This window comes from Erinaceus europaeus, chromosome 11 (assembly GCF_950295315.1).
Source record: "Erinaceus europaeus chromosome 11, mEriEur2.1, whole genome shotgun sequence".
In the NCBI taxonomy this organism is placed as follows: domain Eukaryota; kingdom Metazoa; phylum Chordata; class Mammalia; order Eulipotyphla; family Erinaceidae; genus Erinaceus; species Erinaceus europaeus.
In genome coordinates, this window is record NC_080172.1 from 107,779,444 (window position 1) to 107,803,924 (window position 24,481).

At 40.9% G+C, this 24,481-nt stretch overlaps 1 protein-coding gene across 1 annotated transcript in view; it reads left to right on the plus strand.

Annotated features, from left to right (window-relative positions):
* The first annotated feature begins 862 nt into the window (after positions 1 to 862).
* The window catches only part of LOC103119659 (calcium-activated chloride channel regulator 1-like), a 44,797-nt gene continuing 21,178 nt past the window's right edge, over positions 863 to 24,481 (plus strand). Inside the window, exons 1-5 of the mRNA XM_060202370.1 lie at positions 863 to 932; positions 1,354 to 1,425; positions 7,507 to 7,662; positions 8,018 to 8,126; positions 9,701 to 9,878. Of these exons, the coding sequence (XP_060058353.1) occupies positions 863 to 932; positions 1,354 to 1,425; positions 7,507 to 7,662; positions 8,018 to 8,126; positions 9,701 to 9,878 (585 nt within the window). The remainder of the gene's footprint in view (positions 933 to 1,353; positions 1,426 to 7,506; positions 7,663 to 8,017; positions 8,127 to 9,700; positions 9,879 to 24,481) is intronic.

A 24,481-nucleotide genomic window follows, 5' to 3' on the forward strand; every position in this document is an offset into this window, starting at 1 on the left:
CCATGAAAGGAAAGGTCTCACCCGAGTAATGAAGCTGAAGGGTTGACATTCCATGCCTGATGTCTCTGGACACTGAATTGAAGCATGCTGAGGTGGTAATCTTTGCGTTGATTAGGTTGGGATCAACGGATACAATATCATTTGGTATGAATTGAGAGTAGCATGCAGGAAAGTGAGCCCCATCCTAGAGGTTCGAGGACTGGGGGAAATATAGGCTCTATAGAGGAAATGGGAGGTTCCTGCTATCTTAGGGTTAAGAAGACAATAGATAGTCATTGCTATTCACATTATTTGGCAATTGGGTTAACTTTGAAATATCCCTTTGTTAGGATTTTCTGTATTATACACAGCATCACCATAATTTATGTCCTTTGATATTATTTGTATATAGGTGTGCCACTGGTTGCTTCTGTTCTCCCTGGTCTAAGCTTTTAAGAGAGTCAACATATTAAAGACTCAGCCTATGTATTAAAAAGACTCAGTCTGTGCTTTAAAAAGTTAATGAAGGTTCTATGATGACAGGTTGTGGGAAGTTAGGGAAATATAGTTCCGGACATATCACCAACCCCCATTTCCTCTAGCAAGAAGGGAGTGGGATGGAGGAAGCCACAGAAGACGCAAAGTCCCAGTATTGTAGCTGCCCTTCATTTCTATAAATATAGATAGTGGCCACTACCACAGAGGAGGAAGTCTTACCTGAGTAAAAAAATACACTGACCCCAGACGACACAATAAGCAGAAATTTCTTTTCTAAAAGACCACTGTGCAGAAATTGACTTCTAAAGCAATGAGCAGCAATGAACCTTCTGTCTAGCTTCAGTGGGTGAGTGGGGTCTCCAAATTTTGAAGATCAGAGTAGAAAATGACAATAAAGGTGTTGGCTGATAATTTATCAAGAAGTTTGGGGTTAAAAAAACTCAATATTCCACAAGGTACGTACAGAAAATGTACACTTAGCAGGTAAAATTGGATCAGCCTTAAGTGAAAAACTCTAAATATTTGTTGCAGGTAAAATATTAATAAGGGGGAGTCGGGCTGTAGCGCAGCGGGTTAAGTGCAGGTGGCGCAAAGCACAAGGACCGGCATAAGGATCCCGGTTCGAACCCCGGGTCCCCACCTGCAAGGGAGTCGCTTCACAGGCGGTGAAGCAGGTCTGCAGGTGTCTGTCTTTCTCTCCTCCTCTCTGTCTTCCCCTCCTCTCTCCATTTCTCTCTGTCCTATCCAACAATGACGACGACAACAACAATAATAACTACAACAATAAAACAACAAAGGCAACAAAAGGGAATAAATAAAATAAAATTAAAAATTAAAAAATATATATTAATAAGGAAAAGACATGTTTATATGTAGGAAATTCAGAGAAAACACTCAATGCTTACTCCAAGTCTCAAGATGAGAATGTTTTACAGGTATTTGTCACAGGTAAATGAGAAGTTGTACCAATGTATCAATGACTGTACTTCTTCTTCTAGTGTTTGCCCTTCTTCCGTAGCCAGTCAACAGCGTCAGGTTGAGCCTGATGTAAAGTTTCGAGACCTCCTTTGAATCTGGAGAGGTGGCAGTTGTTGACTATGTGGGTCATAGTCTGTCTGTAGCCGCAGGGGCAGTTCGGGTCGTCTCTGGCTCCCCAGCGATGGAACATAGCGGTGCACCGGCCATGGCCTGTTCGATAGCGATTGAGGAAGGCCCAATCATAACGTGCTAGGTCAAAGCCGGGCTGATGCTTGCAGGGGTCTGTGATGAGGTGTTTGTTCTTTACCTCAGCTGACTGCCAACTCTGTTTCCAAGAGACTGGAACAGAGAAGTTCAATGACTGTACTATAAACTATTGTCTCCCCAATAAAATGACCGGAGAAAAACAAAAGATAACATAATGGTTATGCAAAAAGGTTGTAACTATTTGTCAATAACTGCATTGTAAACCATCCCCCCCAATAAAGTGGAGGAAATGTTGAAAGACATTTAATACACACACAAAAAAAAAGTGGAATAAAAAGAAAGAAAAAAATGGACTTTCAGAGGCATGACTGTGGAGTAGAAGCAGAATGTTTTGCTCTCCCTGGTCAACTAGGAAAGTAATGGAAAATCCACTAAAAACTCAACAAAATACAACCAGGATTTCTTCAGAAACTCACCAACCCACAGGTGAGTATAGACACATGTGGCTTATGGACAGAAAAAGGGTAAGAGAGAGAATCCCAGGACTAAAAGGCAGCGTTCAGAAACAGCAGGTATCAAACTGGGAGAGAGGCGGCTGAGGTGTACCATTTCTGGGTCCAAGATAAAGAAACAGATGTTAAGAAGGACAATGACGGGGGGGGGGGGGCAGAGGGAAGGGGAAGAAGAAGAGGAAGAAAGGAAGAGAGAAGGAGAAGGAGAAAGAGAAGAAGGAGGAGGAGGTGGAGGAGGAGGAGGAGGAGGAGAAGAAGAAGAAAAGAAAGAAAGAAAGAAAGAAAGAAAGAAAGAAAGAAAGAAAGAAAGAAAGGAAGGAAAAAGAAACTCACTAAGTCACAGTTGAGTACTGACACATGTGGCTCATGACAGAGAAGGGGTGAGGGAGCGATTCTCAGGACTAAAATGCAATGCTCATGGACTGTGGGCAGCAAATTGGGAGAGAGGCGGCCGAGGTGCACCACTTCCAGGTCCAAGATAAAGCAACAAAAAGCCATTACAAAGAAAAAAGTCCCCAAAAACTCATCCATTTATAACTGTGACTTCTTGAGTTTACAAAGTTGTTGCCCCCAGAGGCTGGCACAGCAGCAGGAAGACTATATTAACACCAAGGACAGCTCGCTGACTCAGGATAAACACCCCCTACCCCCCACCCCCGCAAAAAAAAAAAAAACAACTTCCCTCTTCCACCAAGATTTATAAATAGGGAAATCAAACACCTTAGCCAAAGCACTTCCTGTGGCACAACAACAAATGCCACACTAAGTGCGGAAAATAAAGAGAAACCAGGCCAGCACTGTAAAAGCTTCACATTTCTGGGGGCCAGGCGGTGGCGCACTTGGTTGAGCACACACATTACGGTGCACAAGGACCCAGGTTCAAGCCCCGGTTTAAAGCCACCTGTAGAGGGAAGCTTTGCAAGCAGTAAAGCAGGGCTGCAGTTGTCTCTCTGTTTCTGTCCCTTTCTATCTACCCCTCCCCTCTCAATTTCTCTCTGACTTTATCCAATAATAAAGAAAGAAAAAGAAAAGTTTCAAGTTTCCAATGAAGTTTTCCCCAGGGTATAGAAACCCTTCTAGGGTGGTCTGGGAGGTGGTGCAGTGATAAGGCTTTGGACTCTCAAGCATGAAGTCCCGAGTTCAATCCCCAGCAGCACATGTGCCAGAGTGATATCTGGTTCTTTCTCTCTCCTCCTATATTTCTCATAAATAAATAAAATCTTTAAAAACCCTTCTAGGCTGATTCTTTTTGCCGTTCGGGTTATTGCCAGTGCTTGGTACCTGCATGACTACTTCACCACTTCAGGCAGTAATTTCTTCATTTTTTTTCTTTCTTTTCTGTTGGAGACAGCAATAGAGGGAGAAAGAGAGACAGTTGTAGCACTGTTGCTTGACTCATTAAGCTTCTTCCTAGAGGTGAAAACTGGGAGTTTGAACCCAGGTCTTCAGGGATGTTAACATGTGCACTCTATTGGGTAAAACACCACCTGGCCTCAGTCAGATACTTCTTCTTCTAGCGTTTGCCCTTCTTCCGTAGCCAGTCAACAGCGTCAGGTTGAAAGCTGTCAGGAGCTGCTTTGTTGCTGGCTTTGAAAGTGACTGGGATCCATGTGGATTCAGTCGGCTAGGCAGGATCGTCAGTTTCCCCAATGAATGGGTACTCACGGGATGCACCACGAGACGGTCGATCCAATGCATCAGTCAGGTACTAGAACTCCATGTCTTTATAGGCAGTGTGAACAATAAATTTTACTCTGAGAAACTATCTCAACCCAGTACCACAAGGGGGCTGTAGTGCTTCTAGCTACATGCCTCCCTCATGGAGTTTATAGTTCAGCAGAGGGAAGTCCTTTTCACTGATGATAAGAATGAAGCCCCCGGCTCCCACACCTGCAGAGGAGTTGCTTCACAGGTGGTGAAGCAGGTCTGCAGGTGTCTATCTTTCTCTCCCCCCTCTGTCTTCCCCTCCTCTCTCCATCTTTCTCTGTCCTATCCAACAATGACAACATTAATAAAAACAACAATAATAACTGCAACAATAAAACAAGGGCAACAAAAGGGAATAAATAAATAAATATTAAAAAAGAGGCCCAGATTCAATTCCCCACACTACCAAGAGCTGAGCAGTGCTCTGGTGTCCCTTTCTCTCTTTCTCTCTCTCTCTCTCTCTCAAAAATAAAAATAAAATATTTTTTTAAAAAAGAATGAAGCTGTCTCTTTCATGAATACCAAGAGTATACACTATGCCCATAATTCAGTTAAGGATGTCAACTCAGTGATAGAAAAAAAATAAATAAAAGCCACTTTTCCCACACTACACGGGAACAGTATGCATGACACTGAGGAGAAGCTCCGTGAACTAAAAATAAGAGATGCCAGACAGGCAGAGATTGAGAAAGAAGGGGAGACACCATTGCAGCCCTCAGCCGTTCGTGGAGCTCCCCCCATCAGTGTGTTCATGGCTCCCATGTGCGCAGTCCCAATTCTCCCAGCAGACTTACTTGTCATTGTTTTGTTTTTTTTTTCAACCACGTCTTCGGCATCTATTCTCTTTCAGTACTTTTTACTTTTTTATGGTAAATATACCCCAGAGACTTGAAGATTTCCTGTACTATTTGATGAAGATAAAAGGATAGCGACTACAACATTCTAAAAGAATTGGTAGAGGTGTGGCTATGAAAGACGAGCTGTTTCAGATCCTGGTAAACTAGGGGGAAAAAATGAAAAATCACCTGAACACTAAACAAAAAACAACCAGGATCTCCTCCAGAAACTCACTATGTGACAACCACCAAATTGCAAATGATTCCATCCCGACTTCCTTGACAGATGACCTCACCAATGAGTCCCAGAAGCTCACCTCTCCAGAGCCCTCACCCACTAGGGAGAGATAGAAACGGGCTGGGGGTATGGATTGACCTGCCAGTGCCCATGTCCAGCAAAGAAGCAATTACAAAAGTCAGACCTTCCACCTTCTGCACCCCATAAAGAATTTTAGTCATCCATACTGCTAGATGGGTAAATGTTAGGGGAAGATGACTCAAGGGCTGTGAACTCCATCAGTATCTAGGGACAGAAGGAAAGGAAGGGAAGGGGAAGGGGAAGGGGATGGGGAAGGGGAAGGGGAAGGGGAAGGGGAGGGGGAGGGGGAGGGGGAGGGGAAGGGGAAGGGGAAGGGGAAGGGGAAGGGGAAGGGAAGGGAAGGGAAGGGAAGGGAAGGGAAGGGAAGGGAAGGGAAGGGAAGGGAAGGGAAGGGAAGGGAAGGGAAGGGAAGGGAAGGGAAGGGAAGGGAAAGGAAGAGAAGGGAAGGGAAGGGAAGGGAAGGGAAGGGAAGGGAAGGGAAGGGAAGGGAAGGGAAGGGAAGGGAAGGGAAGGGAAGGGAAGGGAAGGGAAGGGAAGGGGGAAGGTTGTAGGGAAGGGAAGGGAAGGGAAGGGAAGGGAAGGGAAGGGAAGGGAAGGGAAGGGAAGGGAAGGGAAGGGGGAAGGTTGTAGGGAAGGGAAGGGAAGGGAAGGGAAGGGAAGGGAAGGGAAGGGAAGGGAAGGGAAGGGAAGGGAAGGGAAGGGAAGGGAAGGGAAGGGGGAAGGTTGTAGGGAAGGGAAGGGAAGGGAAGGGAAGGGAAGGGAAGGGAAGGGAAGGGAAGGGAAGGGAAGGGAAGGGAAGGGAAGGGAAGGGAAGGGAGATGAGACGAGAAAAAGAAAGGCAAGACACACAGGTATTGCTGAATATGGGCCCCAAATTGAACTGGTGGGGTTTACAGTTAACAATATTTACATACTTTTCCCATATTTGGGAGTTACTCTCTTCCCTGATCCAACTTTCTACTCCTTTTTCCAACTATGACAGCATCTTCTAAGACAATAACCTAGGTCCACTTACATATTAGATGTCAGGTTAAGGCAAAAACTAGTAAAGTCATGGGCCCCCTGGAATATACCTAAAACAGACATTACTAGCTTTTTCCAAAAAGGAGACCCCCAAATCTTCATCTGCAATATTCTTGCCCTTAGGTTCATGATTAGTGAACAATTTGTTCTGCTTTATATCCTAACTCTTTTTCAGCCACCAGGTTCCAGATGATACCATGATGCCAACCACTTTTCCCTGGGCAGATGATCTCACCAATATGTCTTGGAGCCCTGCCTCCCCAGATCCCTGCCCCACTAGGGAAATAGAGAGACAGGCTGAGAGTGTGGATCATCCTGCCAGCACCCATGTTCAGTAGGAAGCAATTACAGAAACCAGACCTTCCACCTTCTGCACCTCACAATGATACTGGGTCCATGCTCCCAGATGGATAAATAATAGGGAAGCTATCAAGGGAGTGGACTGGATATGGAGCTCTGGGGGTGGGAATTGTGTGGAATCGTACCCCTCCTATCCTATAGTCTTGTCAGTATTTCCATTTTTTAATATTTCCATTTTATAAATTAAAAAAAAAGTAGGTATAACTCAGAAAGGAAGGCAGAGCTATAGAAAAATTTCTATAACCATAGAAGTTTATAGAAACAATAGTCAACCCATACTTGTGATCTTGAGAGAACTACTGCAGTTTCCAATGGAGGGAATGGGGACACAGAACTCTGGTGGTGGTAAAGATATGGAATTATACCCCCGTCGTCTTATAATTTTGTAAATCAACATTGAATCACTAATAAAAATTTTAAAAATAAAATGGTAAATAAATAAATAAAATATGTGAAATAATAATAATGCTTGCTAGGAAAAGGGGGGAGCTTTCAGCACATAAAAATGAAGATCTTACAGAGAGGTAAAAAATAAATAAATAAAATAAAAAACAAAAAACTCAACCTACTTTCCAGTCAGCCTCTCTTTGCCAAACTATTTAGGGAATAGAGCTAAGGTTTGTTTCTTCTGCTTGTATATATTTTTCTGTTCATTTCATCAATTCACCCTTAGAGAAAAAGCCTACTTACGTATTATGAGCTCATGACCAGAACTTATATGGTAACTTTCCAGCTGTGATCAAATAATTGATAGGTCAAGATTTAACTGTGTATTGTATATGGATTAATGATTGCCTTAATACTTTTTCTAACCCTTGAGTGTATCTGCTTGCTTGTACCCCCAATAAACGAGTTGTCTCTCTGAAGCTTCTCCCAAAGAGGTCTTGTGATTCCTCTCTGGGCACTCTCCCTCATCAGCAGGGTTCCCAGGATCCCTGGGGTGGCCCATCTCCGCCCCCAATGGTCACCAGCCAATGTGCAGAGGGGAAACAGCCCCCACAACCTCAGCAAATACAACTCTTCATAATGTAGAGAGAAATTATCTTGTTGTATTGCTTCTGGAATCTGTTTTGATCTGTTTGAACAGCTGTATGGGCAAATGTCATAGTTGCTAATCCTTATGCAAAATATGGAGATGACCCCTATACTCTTCAATATGGACAATGTGGAGAGAAAGGACAATACATACATTTTAATCCAAATTTCTTATTGGATAATAATATACATGTCTACGGGCCTCGAGGTAAGGTTTTGATACTTCTCTATTTTCTTTTCTTCTTACTAATAAAAATACATAACACAGTGACAAATATTACTTCTTAAGAGGTTAAAAAAAGAGTGAAATAGGTATCACTACCTTTGTTTGACCACATACTAGTGTCATCCAACCTAAGTACATTTCTTTTTGAGTGTGTGCTTCATAGTCCAGTTAATCATTTACTGATACTAACTTTTTTCAAGTTCTTTGTCTTAATTTAAAGCTGTCAATTTTTCCTAGTGTTCCTGGACTCAGTTGACTGGGGGATGTAGGGAAGAGGGAAATAAAAATTAAGGGAGCTGAACTAAAATATTGTAAATGTAAACTTATTTTTTCATAGGAAGAGTGCTTGTCCATGAGTGGGCCCATCTTCGATGGGGCGTGTTTGATGAATACAACGAGGACCGACCATTCTATTTCTCCAGAAAGGAAACCATTGAAGCAACGAGGTACTACTGTCCTGATCTAATGTTTTCAAGCACTCATGCTTTCAAATTTTCCACACTAAGTCAACAGAAATGAATTCAGTGTTTGTATATTTCTGCAGTTCATTGCAGTTTCCAATTTGCCCCACAATGTATGTATCCAACTATTTTTTAAAGAACCAGCTTGGATTTAAGAATGATCATGAATTGAGAATAATTTCATTATTCATGAAGAATGTAAATAAAATAAATATATAGAGAAAAAAGGGAAAATAGTGTAGCCTAAAATATAAAATACATTGGAATCAGATTAAAAGTTCCTTTCCAACTTTTTTATTCCACTTGGTTATTTTAATGTGAATATCTCTTCTTGACATCAACTACTAGAGTTATAAACTAAATAGAATTTGCTTTCTATTTAACTGTAACTATAAATGGGAAAGTTATGTTCATAAATGTAAATGTATAAACTAATGTTTAGATATACAGCCCTAGGCAGATCTAGACAAGTTCTGTTTATAGGCAGAAGAGATGGCTAAGCATTAAATAAAAAATGTGAATCACATGTAGATTAAAATAGCAAATAATCATTTCAGATAATAATATACTGGAAGAAACATACTAGATAGAAAAACAAAATTCCTCTCCCCATCCTCTTTGTGCAGATTATTATTCCTGATGAGTTAACCTCATCCCTTAACACTGTCTGAACTAACTCCCAAGCGAGAACACTCACCTTATTCATCTTGATCCATTTAACTTCCACTGTCACCACCTTTTCTATCCACAAAAGAGCTTAGTCATCATTCCAGACAATTAAAATATTCTTCCTCTCCCTCCATTCATCATTAGATATTCATTCAAAAGTTTTAAAATTAATCTGCACAGACTTCTCTTCAGTTGTGTAATTTGATTTTCCCCACTAGGCTATGATATCCTTGATTAATTCCCTAGCCTTAAGAATGGCACAAAGTATGTAAAAACTAAGCAATGAATGTAGCAAACAACCAATTTTTTAAAATAAAATAAAAGCTGTTCTAGAAAAATCAACGCTTAAAATAAAAGTTATTGAGTTCTTACAGAATGCCATGCACTTTGAGGTGGTATAAGGTTAATTTTATTTGATATATATAATGTTCCCCTCCCTACTAGCAAACAATTTCCCTTATATCTTAATTCACTTATATTCACAACATTTCTGTGAGTTGGGAATTACCATCTATTACCATGGCTCAAGTCATAAAGATAGTAGATAGAAGGTGGTGGTAGATAGCATAATGGTTATGTAAAGAGACTCTCATTCCTGAGGCTCCAAAGTCTGAGGTTCAATCCTTCACAGCAGCACAAGCCAGAGCTAACAAGTGCTCTGGATAAAAATAATAATAATAATAATAATAAAGATAAATCACATTAGTGAGCAATGAACTTTAAGAAATATGAGCTGAAATAATATTCTTACTGAAAACTATAAGTAGGGGTAAGATTGCCTGCTTACTTCTGTCATAATGAAATGTTTGGTGCATGATTTATAGATGTTGTCAGTGTGGCAAATATCTTAGGACTTAATCTTTAAAATGTAATCTGTTCTTTCATCTTAGGTGTTCAAGTAATATTACTGGTACAGTAATTGTCAGCAAATGCCAGGAAGGCATCTGTACACAAAGGCCATGCAAACATGATTCACAGACAGGGCTGTATGAAGCAGACTGTACCTTCATCCCAAAGAAGTTCAACACTGCAAGGGAATCCATCATGTTTCTACAAAGTCTCAATTCTGTAAGTATCTTCTCTTTAATGTCACAAAGGAATGCTTATGGGTAAATTAATGAGGAAAGTTAAATTTTCTATTATGACAGTATGTTTAACACTTGAGATTAGAAAATTATTCAGACAATAAATTTTTTTCTATCCAATGAAAGGGTGTATATGGAAATTATTCTGCCCTTCCTTATAGACATGTTTCTTCCTTCAGATGTAAAACTGATTAATAAATTCTTATAATATTTCTTTACTTGTCTCTACATTTTTGTGAACTTCTGTCCACAACTACAACCTTACTTAAAATTTCTCTTCTAATTATTAGCCACTGAGTGTCCCAAAAGAGTTCATTCAGTCGCTTTAAAATATACAGATAAGCACTGGAGGCTAAGCTCAAGGCTGGATGGTATGCACAGCAAAGCAGAAAGGTACCCAAGTGAGCTATTTTGTCAGCCCTTTTTTTTTTTAATTTATAAAATATTTGGAGAGTTGCCCAAATTTATATTTGGAGAATTTTTTTTAATTCATTTATCAAACCTGGGACTTTGGGTGCCTCAGCACTATTGACAGTGCTATCTCCTAAGTCCTAGGTGACTTTTTTAAAAAGGAGATGATACTAAAAATAAACATTTCTTTTCTTTTCCATTTTCTTTTTATATTTATTTATTTATCTTCCCTTTTGTTGCCCTTGGTTTTTTTGTTTTTGTTGTTCGTGTTGCAGTTATTATTGTTGTTGTTATTGATGTCATCGTTGTTGGATAGGACAGAGAGAAATGGAGAGAGGAGGGGAAGACAGAGAGGGAGAGACAAAGATAGAAACCTGCAGACTGGCTTTACTGCTTGTGAAGTGACTCCCCTTGCCAGTGGGGGGGGGGGGGCTCAACTGGGATCCTTAAGCCAGATCTTGTGCTTCATGCCACGTGAGTTTAACCCAATGGGCTACCGCCAGACTCACCCCTTTTCTTTTTTTTTTTCTTGCCTCCAGGGTTATTGCTGGGGCTCGGTGCCAGCACTAAGAATCCACTGCTCCCAGCAGCCATTTTTCCACCCTCCACCTTTTTATTAGATAGGACAGAGAAAATATGAGAGTGGAGTGGGGAGATAGAAAGGGAAAGAGAAATATAGACAACTGCGAGCCGGCTTCACTGCTTGTGAAACATCACCCACTGCAGGTGGGGAGCCGGGGTCTTAAACCTAGATCTTTGCATAGGTTCTTGAGCAAAGTACTATGTGGCTTAACCAGATGCACAACCACAAAGCCCCCAAATTAAACAATTCTTATAAATTGAGGCTTACCGCAAATAAATATATAGGAGTTTTCCAAGTTAAGAGGTTTTCAAAGACTATAATCATGGCATCATTTAGCAGAATGATTGAATACAATTCATCATTTACTTCTGCATAAGAACCAAACACATTTCTTCTCCACATTCTCATTACTTTTTCAGGATTATTGTGTGTGTGTGTGTGTGTGTGTGTGTGTGTGTGTGTTATAATTCAGCAGAGACAGTAAGACAACAGGTTGTTGAAATAGCTATACTTAGGTTTTTAGTCCAATATGAAAAAAAATGAAAACACTGAGACAATTTAAAAATAATGCTGCCTAGGGGAGTCGGGCTGTAGTGCAGCGGGTTAAGCGCAGGTGGCGCAAAGCACAAGGACAGGCATAAGGATCCCGGTTCGAACCCCGGCTCCCCACCTGCAGGGGAATCGCTTCACAGGCGGTGAAGCAGGTCTGCAGGTGTCTATCTTTCTCTCCTCCTCTCTATCTTCCCCTCCTCTCTCCATTTCTCTCTGTCCTATCCAACAACAACAATAATAACTACAACAATAAAAACAACAAGGGCAACAAAAGGGAATAAATAAATAAAATAAATACTAAAAAAAAAATAATAATGCTGCCTTTAGCTCACTTTTAAAGGGCAGCTACAAATAACTACAAATCCTGTTCCCTTCTCTATGAAACATAATGCAGGACTTGAGTTTCCCAAAGGTTAGAAGGAAAGGGGGTTGACAGGTACTTGTATCAACAGCCACTATCCCCAATTGCCATTGTTGATGGTTTTTTACCAGACAAATATACATAATAGGTGTGATAATATATTGTGAATTTGCCCTGGATCCCACCCTCATCTTCTTCTAGCATTTGCCCTTCTTCCGTAGCCAGTCAACAGCGTCAGGTTGAGCCTGAGGTAAAGTTTCGAGACCTCCTTTGAATCTGGAGAGGTGGCAGTCGTTGACTATGTGGGTCATAGTCTGTCTGTAGCCGCAGGGGCAGTTCGGGTCGTCTCTGGCTCCCCAGCGATGGAACATAGCGGTGCACCGGCCATGGCCTGTTCGATAGCGATTGAGGAAGGCCCAATCATAACATGCTAGGTCAAAGCCGGGTTGACGCTTGCAGGGGTCTGTGATGAGGTGTTTGTTCTTTACCTCAGCTGACTGCCAGCTCTGTTTCCAAGAGACTGGAACAGAGAAGTTCAGTGTAGGCGTAGGGGACCAGATTGGGTGACGAGACGTCAAGCGTTGAACAGGGTGGGTGAAGATATCCGCGTATCTTGGCAGGTCCGGTCGAGCGTAGACGTGGGAAATGAACTTAGATGATGCCGCATCCCGACGAATATCTGGCGGGGCGATGTTGCTAAGAATTGGCAGCCACGGAACCCGGGTGGAATGGATGGTTCCAGAAATTATCCTCATGGAGGAATATAATTTGGAATCGACCAAGTGGACATGGGGGCTACGGAACCATACTGGGACACAGTATTCTGCAGTGGAATAGCATAATGCCAGAGATGATGATCGTAGTGTGGAAGCGCTCGCGCCCCATGAGGAGCTGGCCAGTCTTGCAATGATGTGATTCCTCGCGCCCACCTTTGCTGCAGTTTTTATGAGATGTTCGTGAAATGACAGAGTGCGATCGAGAGTAACGCCAAGACAGACTGGTTGGGCTTCATGCCGGATTCTCGTATCGCCAAGCTGCACATTAAGCTCACGCGAGGCCGAGGCATGGTGTAGATGGAAAACAGATGATACCATTTTTGCAGTGCTAGGGATTAGTCGCCATTTTTTACAGTAATCAGATATCAGAGACATGTCTTTCGTGAGTGTTTCCTCGAGGATGTCGAACTTGGATGCCTGAGTTGCACAGCAGATGTCATCGGCGTAGATGAACTTCATTGAAGAAGTTTCTGGGAGGTCATTGATGTAAATATTAAATAGCGTAGGAGCCAGAACAGAGCCCTGGGAGAGGCCACTTGAGACAAGTCTCCATCTGCTAGACTTGTCACCCAGATGCACCCGGAATCTTCTGTTTTGGAGAAGAAATGATATAGTGTTGGCCAACCATGGAGGCAGGCATCTTGAGATCTTGACTAGGAGACCACGATGCCAGACCGTGTCATAGGCTGCTGTGAGATCAACAAAGACAGCACCTGTCTTTAAATTCTTCTGGAATCCATTTTCAATGTAAGTTGAGAGGGCCAGGACTTGTTCACAGGTAGATCTTCCTGGGCGGAAACCAGCCTGGGCGGGTGATAGGAATTTCTCTGTAAGATGAGAAATACGTGACAGAAGCAGCCTCTCAAGGAGTTTGTAACACACGGAGAGGAGAGAAATTGGTCTATAGCTGGCGGCCAGTGTTGGGTCTTTCTTTGGTTTCAAAACTGCTATTATCTTCGCACGACACCAAATTTTGGGCATAGATTCGGATTCCAAGGTGTGGGACAAGAATGAAGTGAGCCACTTCTTTGCCGTGGGGCCCAGGTTAAGAATGAGTTCTGGGGTAATGTTATCATAGCCAGTAGCTGTTCCTGGTTTAACCCTCTTCAAAGCGTCTTCCAGTTCAGACAGTGTAAAGGGAGAGAGTTTTGGAGATGGACAAGGTAAACGGAAGTGGGATGACCACTCATGGGAAATTTCTCTTTCCCAGACTGGGTCGATCTTAGCACGTCCAACTTGAGTTAGGTGACTGGCCACTGAGTTTAGAGATACGGGAGGATGGGAGATGGGAGAGGGTTGGCTACCAGCACCCAGACTATGAAGAAGCTTCTAAGCCTTCCTACTTGAGTGGGTGAAGTTCAGACTTTCCGTGAGTTGTTGCCAGCGGGCTTGGCGTGCTGCATCCAGGGAGGCAATGAGATGGTCGGCCACATCTGGGTCGCTCAACTCATCATACTGCTTTAGTAGTTGCTCACATTCAGCATCAAGACAAGGCATATAGTTAGCACGTCTCCCACAAGGAATAGCTTGGGAAGCTGCTTTGAAGATGGCTTGGCAGAAGCGCTTGTAGGAATCTTCAGAGGGGATAGAGTTAATTGGAATTGCAGGAATAGATTTGTTGGTAAGATCACTGAACAGACGCCAGTTTGCTTTCCAAAAGTTCCATCTTAGTTTATCTGAGCACAGAATCAGTGGGAGCTGGAGACCAATGTGGATGATAGCTGGGCGGTGATGACTGTGCGGGAAGATCTTGAGAACTTGTCTTGTAGCGGGAAAGGCTTGGCCGTTGACTGTGCTAATCCAGCACAGGTCAGGTGACGAGTCTTTATTCCATCTAGCACTGTGAAAAGAGCCTGGCTGTTTGGGATCGTTTAATAGGGAGAGGTCATTCGCTGATGCCCAGTCGGCTAAGATAGAGCCGTCAGCACGAGTGGAGGAATATCCCCAGTCTTGGTGATGACTATTAAAGTCTCCAACGTAAACGGCTGGGTGACTCAGGCTAGGCAGGACCTCATTATCCCATGAGGCACTGGGAGGCTTATATACATTGACGAGCTGAATAGTTCCAATAGTAATGGAGTCGTAGAAGGTCAAAGAGGCCGTATGGTAAACGTCCGCAAGATACGATTTGGCGTAGATGGCTCGGCCGTGTTTAGGATGGAGATTATAGCATATTAAATCGAATCCACTGATGGTGAATCAAGCAGCTTCATCGACTGCTATATGTGTTTCTTGTAGGCAGATAACATCTGCCTGATGCTGTATCACCAATTGACCAATAAGAACACGTTTGGCAAAGGACAACCCCTCAACATTAAGTTGGAGGACTCGAAGAGCAGGACCAACCGCTTGAAAGCTGTCAGGAGCTGCTTGTTGCTGGCTTTGAAAGTGACTGGGGTCCATGTGGATTCAGTCGGCTGGCAAGGATCATCAGTTTCCCCAATGAATGGGTACTCATGGGATGCACCACAGGAAGGTCGATCCAATGCAACCCTCAGAAGGAAAGCTTTGCAAATAATGAAGCAGTGTTGCAGGTGTCTGTTTCTCTCCCTCTCTTTTTCCCCTTCCCCTCTCAATTTCTGTCTCCAACATATGAAGATAATTTTAAAAATCATACATATATATTATGAATTCATTTGAATTTTCAGCCAATACAATCCGTCAAGGATATGCATGTTGTCAACTGTATATTTGGAAAGGATGATTATGTAATCTCACGTAATTTATCATGACTTCAACTTCTTTGTTTTTTTTTTCCAGGTGACTGAATTTTGTACAAAAGAAACACACAATCCAGATGCTCCAAACCTACAAAACAAAATGTGCAGTCACAGAAGCACATGGAAGTAATCACGAAGTCTGAGGACTTTCAGAAAGCTTCTCCCATGCCAGTAACAAATCCACCACCTCCTCCTACCTTGTCATTGCTCAGGACCAGACAGCGTGTAGTCTGCCTGGTACTTGATAAATCATGGACTCAGTAAGACCAATTTGTTAACCCTCTTAAGTAATTTCACTTAATAGAAATATAATATAATCGTAGATTTAGTTCTGCTAAACTAAAATCTATACTTATTGTCTTAAGAAATCATGTGTAGGGAAGTCGGGTGGTAGCACAACAGGTTAAGCACAGGTGGTGCTAAGAGCAAGGACTGGCCTTAAGGACCCCTGTGTGTGTGGGGGGTGCTTCACTATCTGTGAAGCAGGTCTGCAGGTGTCTATCTTTCTCTCCACGTCTGTCTGTCTTCCCCTCCCCTCTCCATTTTTTTCTGTCCTATCCAACAACAACAACATCAATAACTACAACAATAAAACAACAAAGGCAACCAAAAAGAATAAATAAATAAATTTTTTTAAATAAATCCATGTTCAATCTTTTAATATCTATCAGTACTTGAAGATCACATGCCAAAATGCGATAATTGTAGTAATAACCATTGGCTTGTGGGTAATACTTGTATTTTTTATCTTCATTGAGGGACACTTGGTTTCTGATACTATGTATTTTTCAAGATGACAGCTTTAGACTTTATAAACGCATATATTACATCATGTCCACCAACAAAGATGTAGCTAAAACTCACCACTATGGAATTCATCTCGTCTACCACCTATCTCATCCCTATTACCTTCCCTTCTGGTAACCATCTTATCAGCAAATTCTAATAAGTTGGTTTGGTTTGGTTTGGTTGTCTTATTTCTTTATAGTTCACAAATAAATCACAAAGGAATAATGTTTATCCTTAAAGTTTATGTTCTAATCACTAAAAATTATGCAACTGAACAACAATAAGAAAACATGGAAATTATGCTGCATTTGGTTTATATTAGTTCATTCTTTTTTTTCCCTTACATGTATTTGTTTCCCCTCTCAAACATGTGACTGTTTTTGTATATTATTACCTCCTATACTTTAATACTGCCCATGTACAGAAATGGCTCCATGATATAATTCTGATGGTTGTGTTATCAGATGCCCACACCAGAATTTAGTCCACTGATGTGTGATGGCTATTGAGTATTTGGAAAGTATCAGTTTTTCATTACTGAAAACTGTTGCAATGAATATGGTTATGTAAACTTTTAAAATTATTTCTATAAGAGAAATTCCAAAGCACAAAACTTCTAAGAATAAATTTTTAGGGTGGAGTCGCTTCACAAGCAGTGAAGCAGGTCTACAGGTGTCTTTATCTCCCCCTCTCTGTCTTCCCCTCCTCTCTCCATTTCTCTCTGTAAGAGAGAAAGAAAGAAAGAAAGAAAGAAAGAAAGAAAGAAAGAAAGAAAGAAAGAAAGAAAGGAAGAAAGGAAGGAAGAAAGGGAGGGTTGGAGGAAGGAAGGAAGGAAGGAAGGAAGGAAGGAAGGAAGGAAGGAAGGAAGGAAGGAAGGAAGGAAAGAAGGGAAAAGAAGAATTTGAGGTCAAGCAATCATGATCATATTGAGGGGCTCCACATTTCTTCATCACTCCCACAAACTGAATTTTTTTTTCTGCAAAGAATGCCTTCAAGGGGATTGTATAAAGGGGAAACTTAAAAGATTTCTCTGTTATGAAGAAAGAAACCCAGCTCATGTTAAGCGTGTATTTTAAGAACCTTGCAGATAAAATTAGCTCCCCAAGAAGTATAGTGCCAAATCAATTAGCCCCCCAAGAAGTATAGTGCCAAATCATGTAGGAGAAATTTAATGAAATAAAAACTGTGAACTAAAACAAGGTAGCAACTTTTGAGCCCCATATTAAATATATCCAGTGATTGTTTTTCTGCCCATCTAAGACTCTACTTGTGCCTATTTATTGCCATGCTTTAAATTCCATATATTTACTTGCTTTATAATATATTTTCACCTATACTTATTTTGGCCAGACTCTGTGGCTATATATCTTATGTCAAATCATATTCAAACTTAAAGGTACCTCTTAACTCACTACAGAATGAAACTGCATCAGGAGGCCTGGCATAGTGCACCCAGTTAAGTGCAAGGATCCACACAAGGACCTGAGTTCAAGCCCGCTCCCCCCCCTACAACGGGGACACATCACAGTGGCAAAGCAGGTCTTCAGGTGTCTCTCTATCTCCCTCTCTATTTCCTCCTCTTCTCTCAATTTCCCTCTGTTCCATGAAAAGAAAAGTAAATAAATGCCCCCTTGGAATAGTGGATTTGTAGTGCTGGCACTGAGCTCCAGCAATAATGCTGGAAGCAAAAATAAATAAATAAATAAATAAACAAACAAACAACATCAGTATATAAGCATTTTTATATAATCTTAACAATAATGGCTGACATGTTGAGTGTACAGTATATCACTGACAAATTTAAATGCTTGACATGAATGACCTTATCCTTACTGTTTAGTCTGGTATTAATCAGTATTCACATAAAGAAAGTAGGTTAATATCATTAAATACCTTCCCCAAGTTCATATAGTCAGTAATCAGCAAACCTAGGATTGAAAATCTGGTTTATCTTATTCCAGTGTTCAAAAATATTAATTACTACATTAAACTATTTATAGGATTCTGTTCTATATAGGAGAGAAAGACAGTTCCAGAGTAGTTACAAACACTAATCCCTCTATTGAGAAAACGGTGGTACCAAAATTTACTCTCATTACTCTTGGTGAGGAAAAAGGTAAAAAAAAAAAATTGATAAATTTATGAACTTTTTTTTTCTTTCCTGGCAAGTCAGTATTTGTTGTTTTTTTTTTTCCAGGAAGTCCTGAAGTTCCTCATGGGTGATTTTTTAAAAATTCCACATCACTTAATTTTTCACAATTACATCTAACATGACTTTGCATATGTTGTCTAGTCTGTAGCCTTCTGGGACTGACTCAGGCGTTGACTTCAGTCCAAGTATCTCTTAATGGAACAGTAATTCGTAGCATTCACTGAGTACTAACTATAGGCCAAGCCTTGTTCTCAATTGATTACTCATCCTCCTCTCTTGGGCAGTTTGACTATACTTGAAAGAACCAGGGACATTTTATTTTCTTATACTTAATTGTGTTTATTTTATTTTTTTTTAATATTATTTTTTCTATATCAGGGGATTAATGGTTTACATTCAAAAGGTAAAATACAAATAGTTTCTAAGTGTGTAACATTTCCTAGTTTTCCATGTTTCCATACAACCTCCCAATAGGTCCTCCTCTGCCATCATGTTCCAGGACCTGACCCCTCTCCCCAACCCCAGAGACTTTTACTTTGGTAAAAGCAAAACTTTTACTTTGGTGCAATAAACCAAAGTTCTGCTTACTGTTTTCCCTTCTGAGCTTGGGGTTTTTTTGTTTGTTTGTTTGTTTGTTTTTTCAGCTTCTGCCTATGAACAAGGTCATCCCATATTGAATCTTTTGTTTCTATTTATCTTTTTTATTTATTTATTTATTTATTTGGGGGGTTATTTATGGGGCTTAGTGCCTGCACTACAAATCCACTACTCCTGAAGGCTATTTTTTCCTTTTTGTTGCCTTTCGTCGTTTATCTTGTTGTTGTTGTTGTTGATGTCATTGTTTTTGGATAAGACAGAAAGAAATCAAGAGAGAAAGGGAAGACAGAGTGGGGAGAAAAAGATAGACACCTGCAGACCTGCTTCACAGCTTGTGAAGTGACCTCCAACACACACACCGCAGGTGAGGAGCCAGGAGCTGGAACCGATGTCCTTATGAGGGTCCTTGCACTTTGTGCCATGGGCGCCTATGTTCATCGGGGAAGCAATTACAGAAGCCAGACCTTCAACCTTCTGTATCCCACAATGATCTTGGGTCCATATTCCCAGAGGGTTAAAGAATAGGAAAGCTAGCAATTGTCTGGTATCAGTCTCTCTCTCACTAAAAAAATTAAGTAAAATATGAAAAAAGAAAATGTTTTCCTAAATTCCATGGGCATGTAAAATTCATAAAATTTAAAGAAGTTATATGAATAAAATACTAAAGAGTTACAACTAAATTTACCTTATTAAAACTAAGTTTTTAAATTTAATTTAATTTATTTATTTTCCCTTTTGTTGCCCTTGTTGTCTTTTTGTTGTTGTTGTTGTTATTGTTGTTATTGATGTCGTCATGTTAACTAGGACAGAGAGAAATGGAGAGAGGAGGGGAAGATATAGAAGGGGAGAGAAAGACAGACACCTGCAGACCTGCTTCACCGCTTGAACACTAACATAGAAAAACAATAGGTGTCCTATGTTAAAAAAAAAAAAAAAAAAAAAAAAAAGGAATTCCAGGGCCCAGTGATGGTGCACCTGTTTGAGCACACATGCCTATAATGCACAAGGACCCAGGTTCAAGTGCTCCCCCACAGTCCCCACCTGCAGGGGGGAAAGCTTTGTAAGTGGTGAAGCAGTGCTGTAGGTGTCTCTCTGTCTCTCTCCCTTTCTATCACCCCATCCCTCTCAATTTATAGCTGTCTCTTTCAAATAAATAAAGATAAATTTTAAAAGATTAATCCCTAAAGAATATAAATCCATATTAGAAATCCATAAAGATGTAGATCTAAAGGACTTATCAGAGAACAAATTTAGAAGATTCATAATGAGGATATTTAAAGAAATTAGAAACTCTCAACACAGAAAAGCAGACACAGGAAAAAGGGGGATTTTTCACTAAATTCAAGATCTGACCTATGTAATATACATCATCATAAAATTATCAAAAGTTAAGGACAAAGAAAAAAACTGTAGACTACTAGAGAAAGGGAAATTACATATTAAGGCAGAGCTTTCAGGCTTCCACAATACTTTTCATCAGAAATCCTACAAGCTAGGAGAGCATAATTAAGTGTATATTTTCTAATTTATTGAATGGAGAGAATGATGGAGCATAATTCACTAACACTCTTTGACACTAAGAGAATAACCTTATGAAAACATATAAAAACCATATAGAGAACCAATTTCCAACCATCTATCACTCTTGAGAGAGGTTAGAACCCATACAAGGAAAGCTCATAAGAATACAGCATTTTTTGTTTCTCCTGTTTAAGACAAGTAAAATACTCTTGGGAAAGAGAAAGTTTATTATTTAAGATAAAAGCCTTATACACCCTGAATTCTATTTAAAGCCACTAAAAACATATATCTGGTTTAACTTAGAGGAAGAGGAAATGGAGAACAGTGATTCAAGTAAAACAAGTTTTAGGGAGCCAGTGATGACACACCTGGTAGAACACACATTTTGCTGTGTACAAAGACCTGGGTCCAAGCCCCCTCATCCCCACCTGTAGGTGGGAAGTTTCACAAGTGGTGAAGCTGTGCTGCAGTTGTCTCTGTTTCTCTCTCCCTCTCTATCTCCTCCTTTCTTCTCAATTTCTATCTCTATCAACAAATGAAAAAAAAAAAAACAGCAGAAAAAAATGACCATCAAAAGTGATAGCTAGATCATGCAGGCATAAGCCCCAGTGATAAATCTGATGAGAATAAAAAAAGTTTAAACAAATAAAAAAGAATTTTTGTATTTTCAGGTCAACACATTTGAATATCAAATACGTTAATAGTAGTGGACACTGAGCAATACATGTTTTTCCTGTATAAAGTCCTACATTTGATCACTGGCACCAAAAGAAAAGGTATATATGAGGACTTCAAAAGCTGAATAAGGGCAAGACTATAATGAGGGTCTTTGGGGTCAGTAGCAGACCATCCCCTCATCTGAGCTCTAGTCAGGGACTCTTTGGATTCCCACATAGTTATGATAGTCCTATCCCTCTCTCAACTATCACTGGTCGCTTCCATCAGGAACATCATCATAAGCCCTCTTGTGAGCCTATTAGGACCTTATCCTCACTGTAGTGCAGCAATGATAGGGACTTCCCTACCATCTACCGGAGACTGTGCCAACTTACTCTGCTACTTGAAGACTGTTCCTGAAATGAGTGCAGCCTAGAATGTTCTTAGCTCTGACCATGGACTGCAAGCTCAGACTGACAGGGATTCAGAAGCCATACAGGCTCCTATTCTAAATAGAAATATATAATAATTAAATAGTGGTTTATATGTTTACACTTTAATAGGATTGTATATAAATACCACTCCCACCACCAAAAGACTTGTGTCCCATCCCCACCACCTGCCCCTGCCCCCCCACACACACACCCCACCATGCCGGGAAGCCCAATGGCCACCCTCCCCTTCACCACAGTGGTTTTACATTGGTGCCCTGCTCTCAATTTAATCAGATCCTGCTTTCAGTTTCCCTTTCTGTTCTTCTTTCTCAACTTCTGTTGATAAGTGGGGACATCCTATACTCATCTTTGTCTTTCTGATTTAGCTGACTTAACATAATTCCTTCTAGCTCTGTCCAAGATTAATTAATATGAGAGGGAAAAAATTGACCATATGTCTAGAACGTCTTAAAACACAGACTGAGTCTTTTTAATACATAGGCTGTCTTTGATATGTTGTCTCTCCCAAAAGCCTAGACCAGGGAGAACAGAAGCAACCAGTAGTACAGCTATATACAAGATGCTGGGTATTATACCCCAAACCCTAACAAAAGGACTTTTCAAAGTTAACCCAATCACCAAATAATGTGACGATAACAATAACTATCCATTGTCTTCTTGAACCCTAAGACAACAGGAACCTCACATTTCCACTATAGAGCCTATATTTCCCCCAGTCCTGGAACCTTAGGGTGGGGCCCACTTTTCTACATGCTGCTCTCAATTCATAATATTGCATCCGCAGATCACAACCTAATCAATGCAACGAGTGCCACCACAGCATGCCTCACTTCAGACTGTGACCAGAGACTTCAGGTGTGGAATGACAACCTTTCAGCTCCATCCCTCAGGTGAGACCTTTCCTTTCATAGTATTCTCTAATTCCATTCCAGGTGGTCCACTCCCCAATAAAGTCCCCAAACCTAGATATAGTCCAGGTCCCCTGAGATAGAGCATAGGTTCACCCGTGCCCATAAACTAGGGGAAAAATATATACCTGAAAGCAGAAGTACACAAGAGCATGCAGGGAATACCCCCAACACTTCATCTGCATTATTCCAGTCTTTAGGTCCATGATTGTTCAACAATTTGTTTGTCTTTGTATGTTAACTCTCTTTTCAGCCACCAGGTTCCGGATGCTGACCAGACTTCCCTGGACAGACGACCCCATCAATGTGTACTGGAGCTCCACTTCCTCAGAGCCCCACACTACTAGGGAAAGAGAGAGGCAGACTGGGAGTATGGATCAAGCAGTCAACGCCCATGTTCAGCAGGGAAGCAATTACAGAAGCCAGACCTTCCACCCTCTGCAACCCACAATGACCCTGGATCCATACTCCCAGAGAGACAGAGAATGGGAAGGCTATCAGGGGAGGGGATGGGATATGGAGATCGGGTTATGGGAATTGTGCAGAATTGTACCCCTCTTATCCTATGGTTTTGTTAATTTCTCCTTTCATATATATATATATATATGCCCTAGGTCAGATTGATGGGGTAAACAGTTAATGGTATTTATATACATTTCTCATGTTTAGGAGCTACACTCTGCCTCAATCTAGCTTCCTAGTCCTATTCTTATCTCTGATACCATCTCCCCAGATGATATTTTTAGTCTACCTGCATGATAGCCATCAGGCTCAGGCAAAAATTACTAAAGCCATGGGCCCCATGGGACATATCCAACAAAGACTTCCTACCTTCTTCCCACTCAAAGACTCCTAATTTCATTTTCTATATTCCTACTTTTGGATTCCTGTTTATTAAACAATTTTTCCTCTTTTATATCTTACCACCTTTCAGCCACCAAGTCGCATACACTGCTAGGATTCCATACCGACTTCCCTACGCAGGTGGAAATGTAAAATCTATGATGTCAAAACTCTGCTTCAATATATTTGATGGCTGCCAGTTTCTATAGAATAAAACACAAGTTCCTCACTATATGTCCATCTTAGCTACCTCTTTCCATTCCTTATGCTATTTCTTTAATACAAAACCAGGTAATGATATTTCAAGACTTAAGTTCTTTCAAATCTTAACTGTTTCCTGAGTCCAAATTCATTTGAACACTAAGTCACTTATTATCTGAATCATACATTTTAGCATTTAAATATATGAAAGAAATACACAAATATATCAATATTAGAATTCAAATAGCTACAAACACACAAAAGTTCAAGGTAACTAAGTTCCAGAGAGAAAACCCTTCCATAGGGTCATAAGTGCAAAGACATTGTCTGCTTCAGACATAAAAATTGGTTGTCAGAAGTCAGCAGAATTTCAAACAAGTATGCACTGGGGGGGGGAGTCAAAGACATAATTCACAACATACCATGCCTCACACACAGGCCAAGTTCCGACCACTGCACCACATGGAATGCCATGACACTAGACAGAGGCACTGAATCTATAAGTGTCCCATCCTCTTTCTCAGACACACTTTTTCTCTTCTCCTCTCTCTCCTCCTCTTCTTCTTCTTCTCCTTCTTCTCTTTCCTCTCCTTCTTCTCCTTCTTCTCCTTCTTCTCCTTCTTCTCCTTCTTCTCCTTCTTCTTCTCCTTCTTCTTCTCCTTCTTCTTCTCCTTCTTCTTCTCCTTCTTCTTCTCCTTCTTCTTCTTCTTCTTCTTCTTCTTCTTCTTCTTCTTCTTCTTCTTCTTCTTCTTCTTCCTCTCTCTCTCTCTCTCTCTCTTCCTCTCTCTCTCTCCTGGATAAAAAAGCTGTCTGTTAGGGGGCCAGGTGGTGGTATACTTGGTTGAGCACACATGTTACAATGCACAAGGACCCAGGTTCAAGCCTCTGGTCCCCACCTGCAAGAGGAAAGCTTTGCAAGTGGTGAAGCAGGGCTACAGGTGTCTCTCTTTCTCTCTCCCTCTCTATCTCCCCCTACCCTCTTGATTTCTGACTGTCTCTATCCAATAAATAAATAAAGATAATAAAAAATAAAATAAAAAACACTGTCTGTGAGCATGTT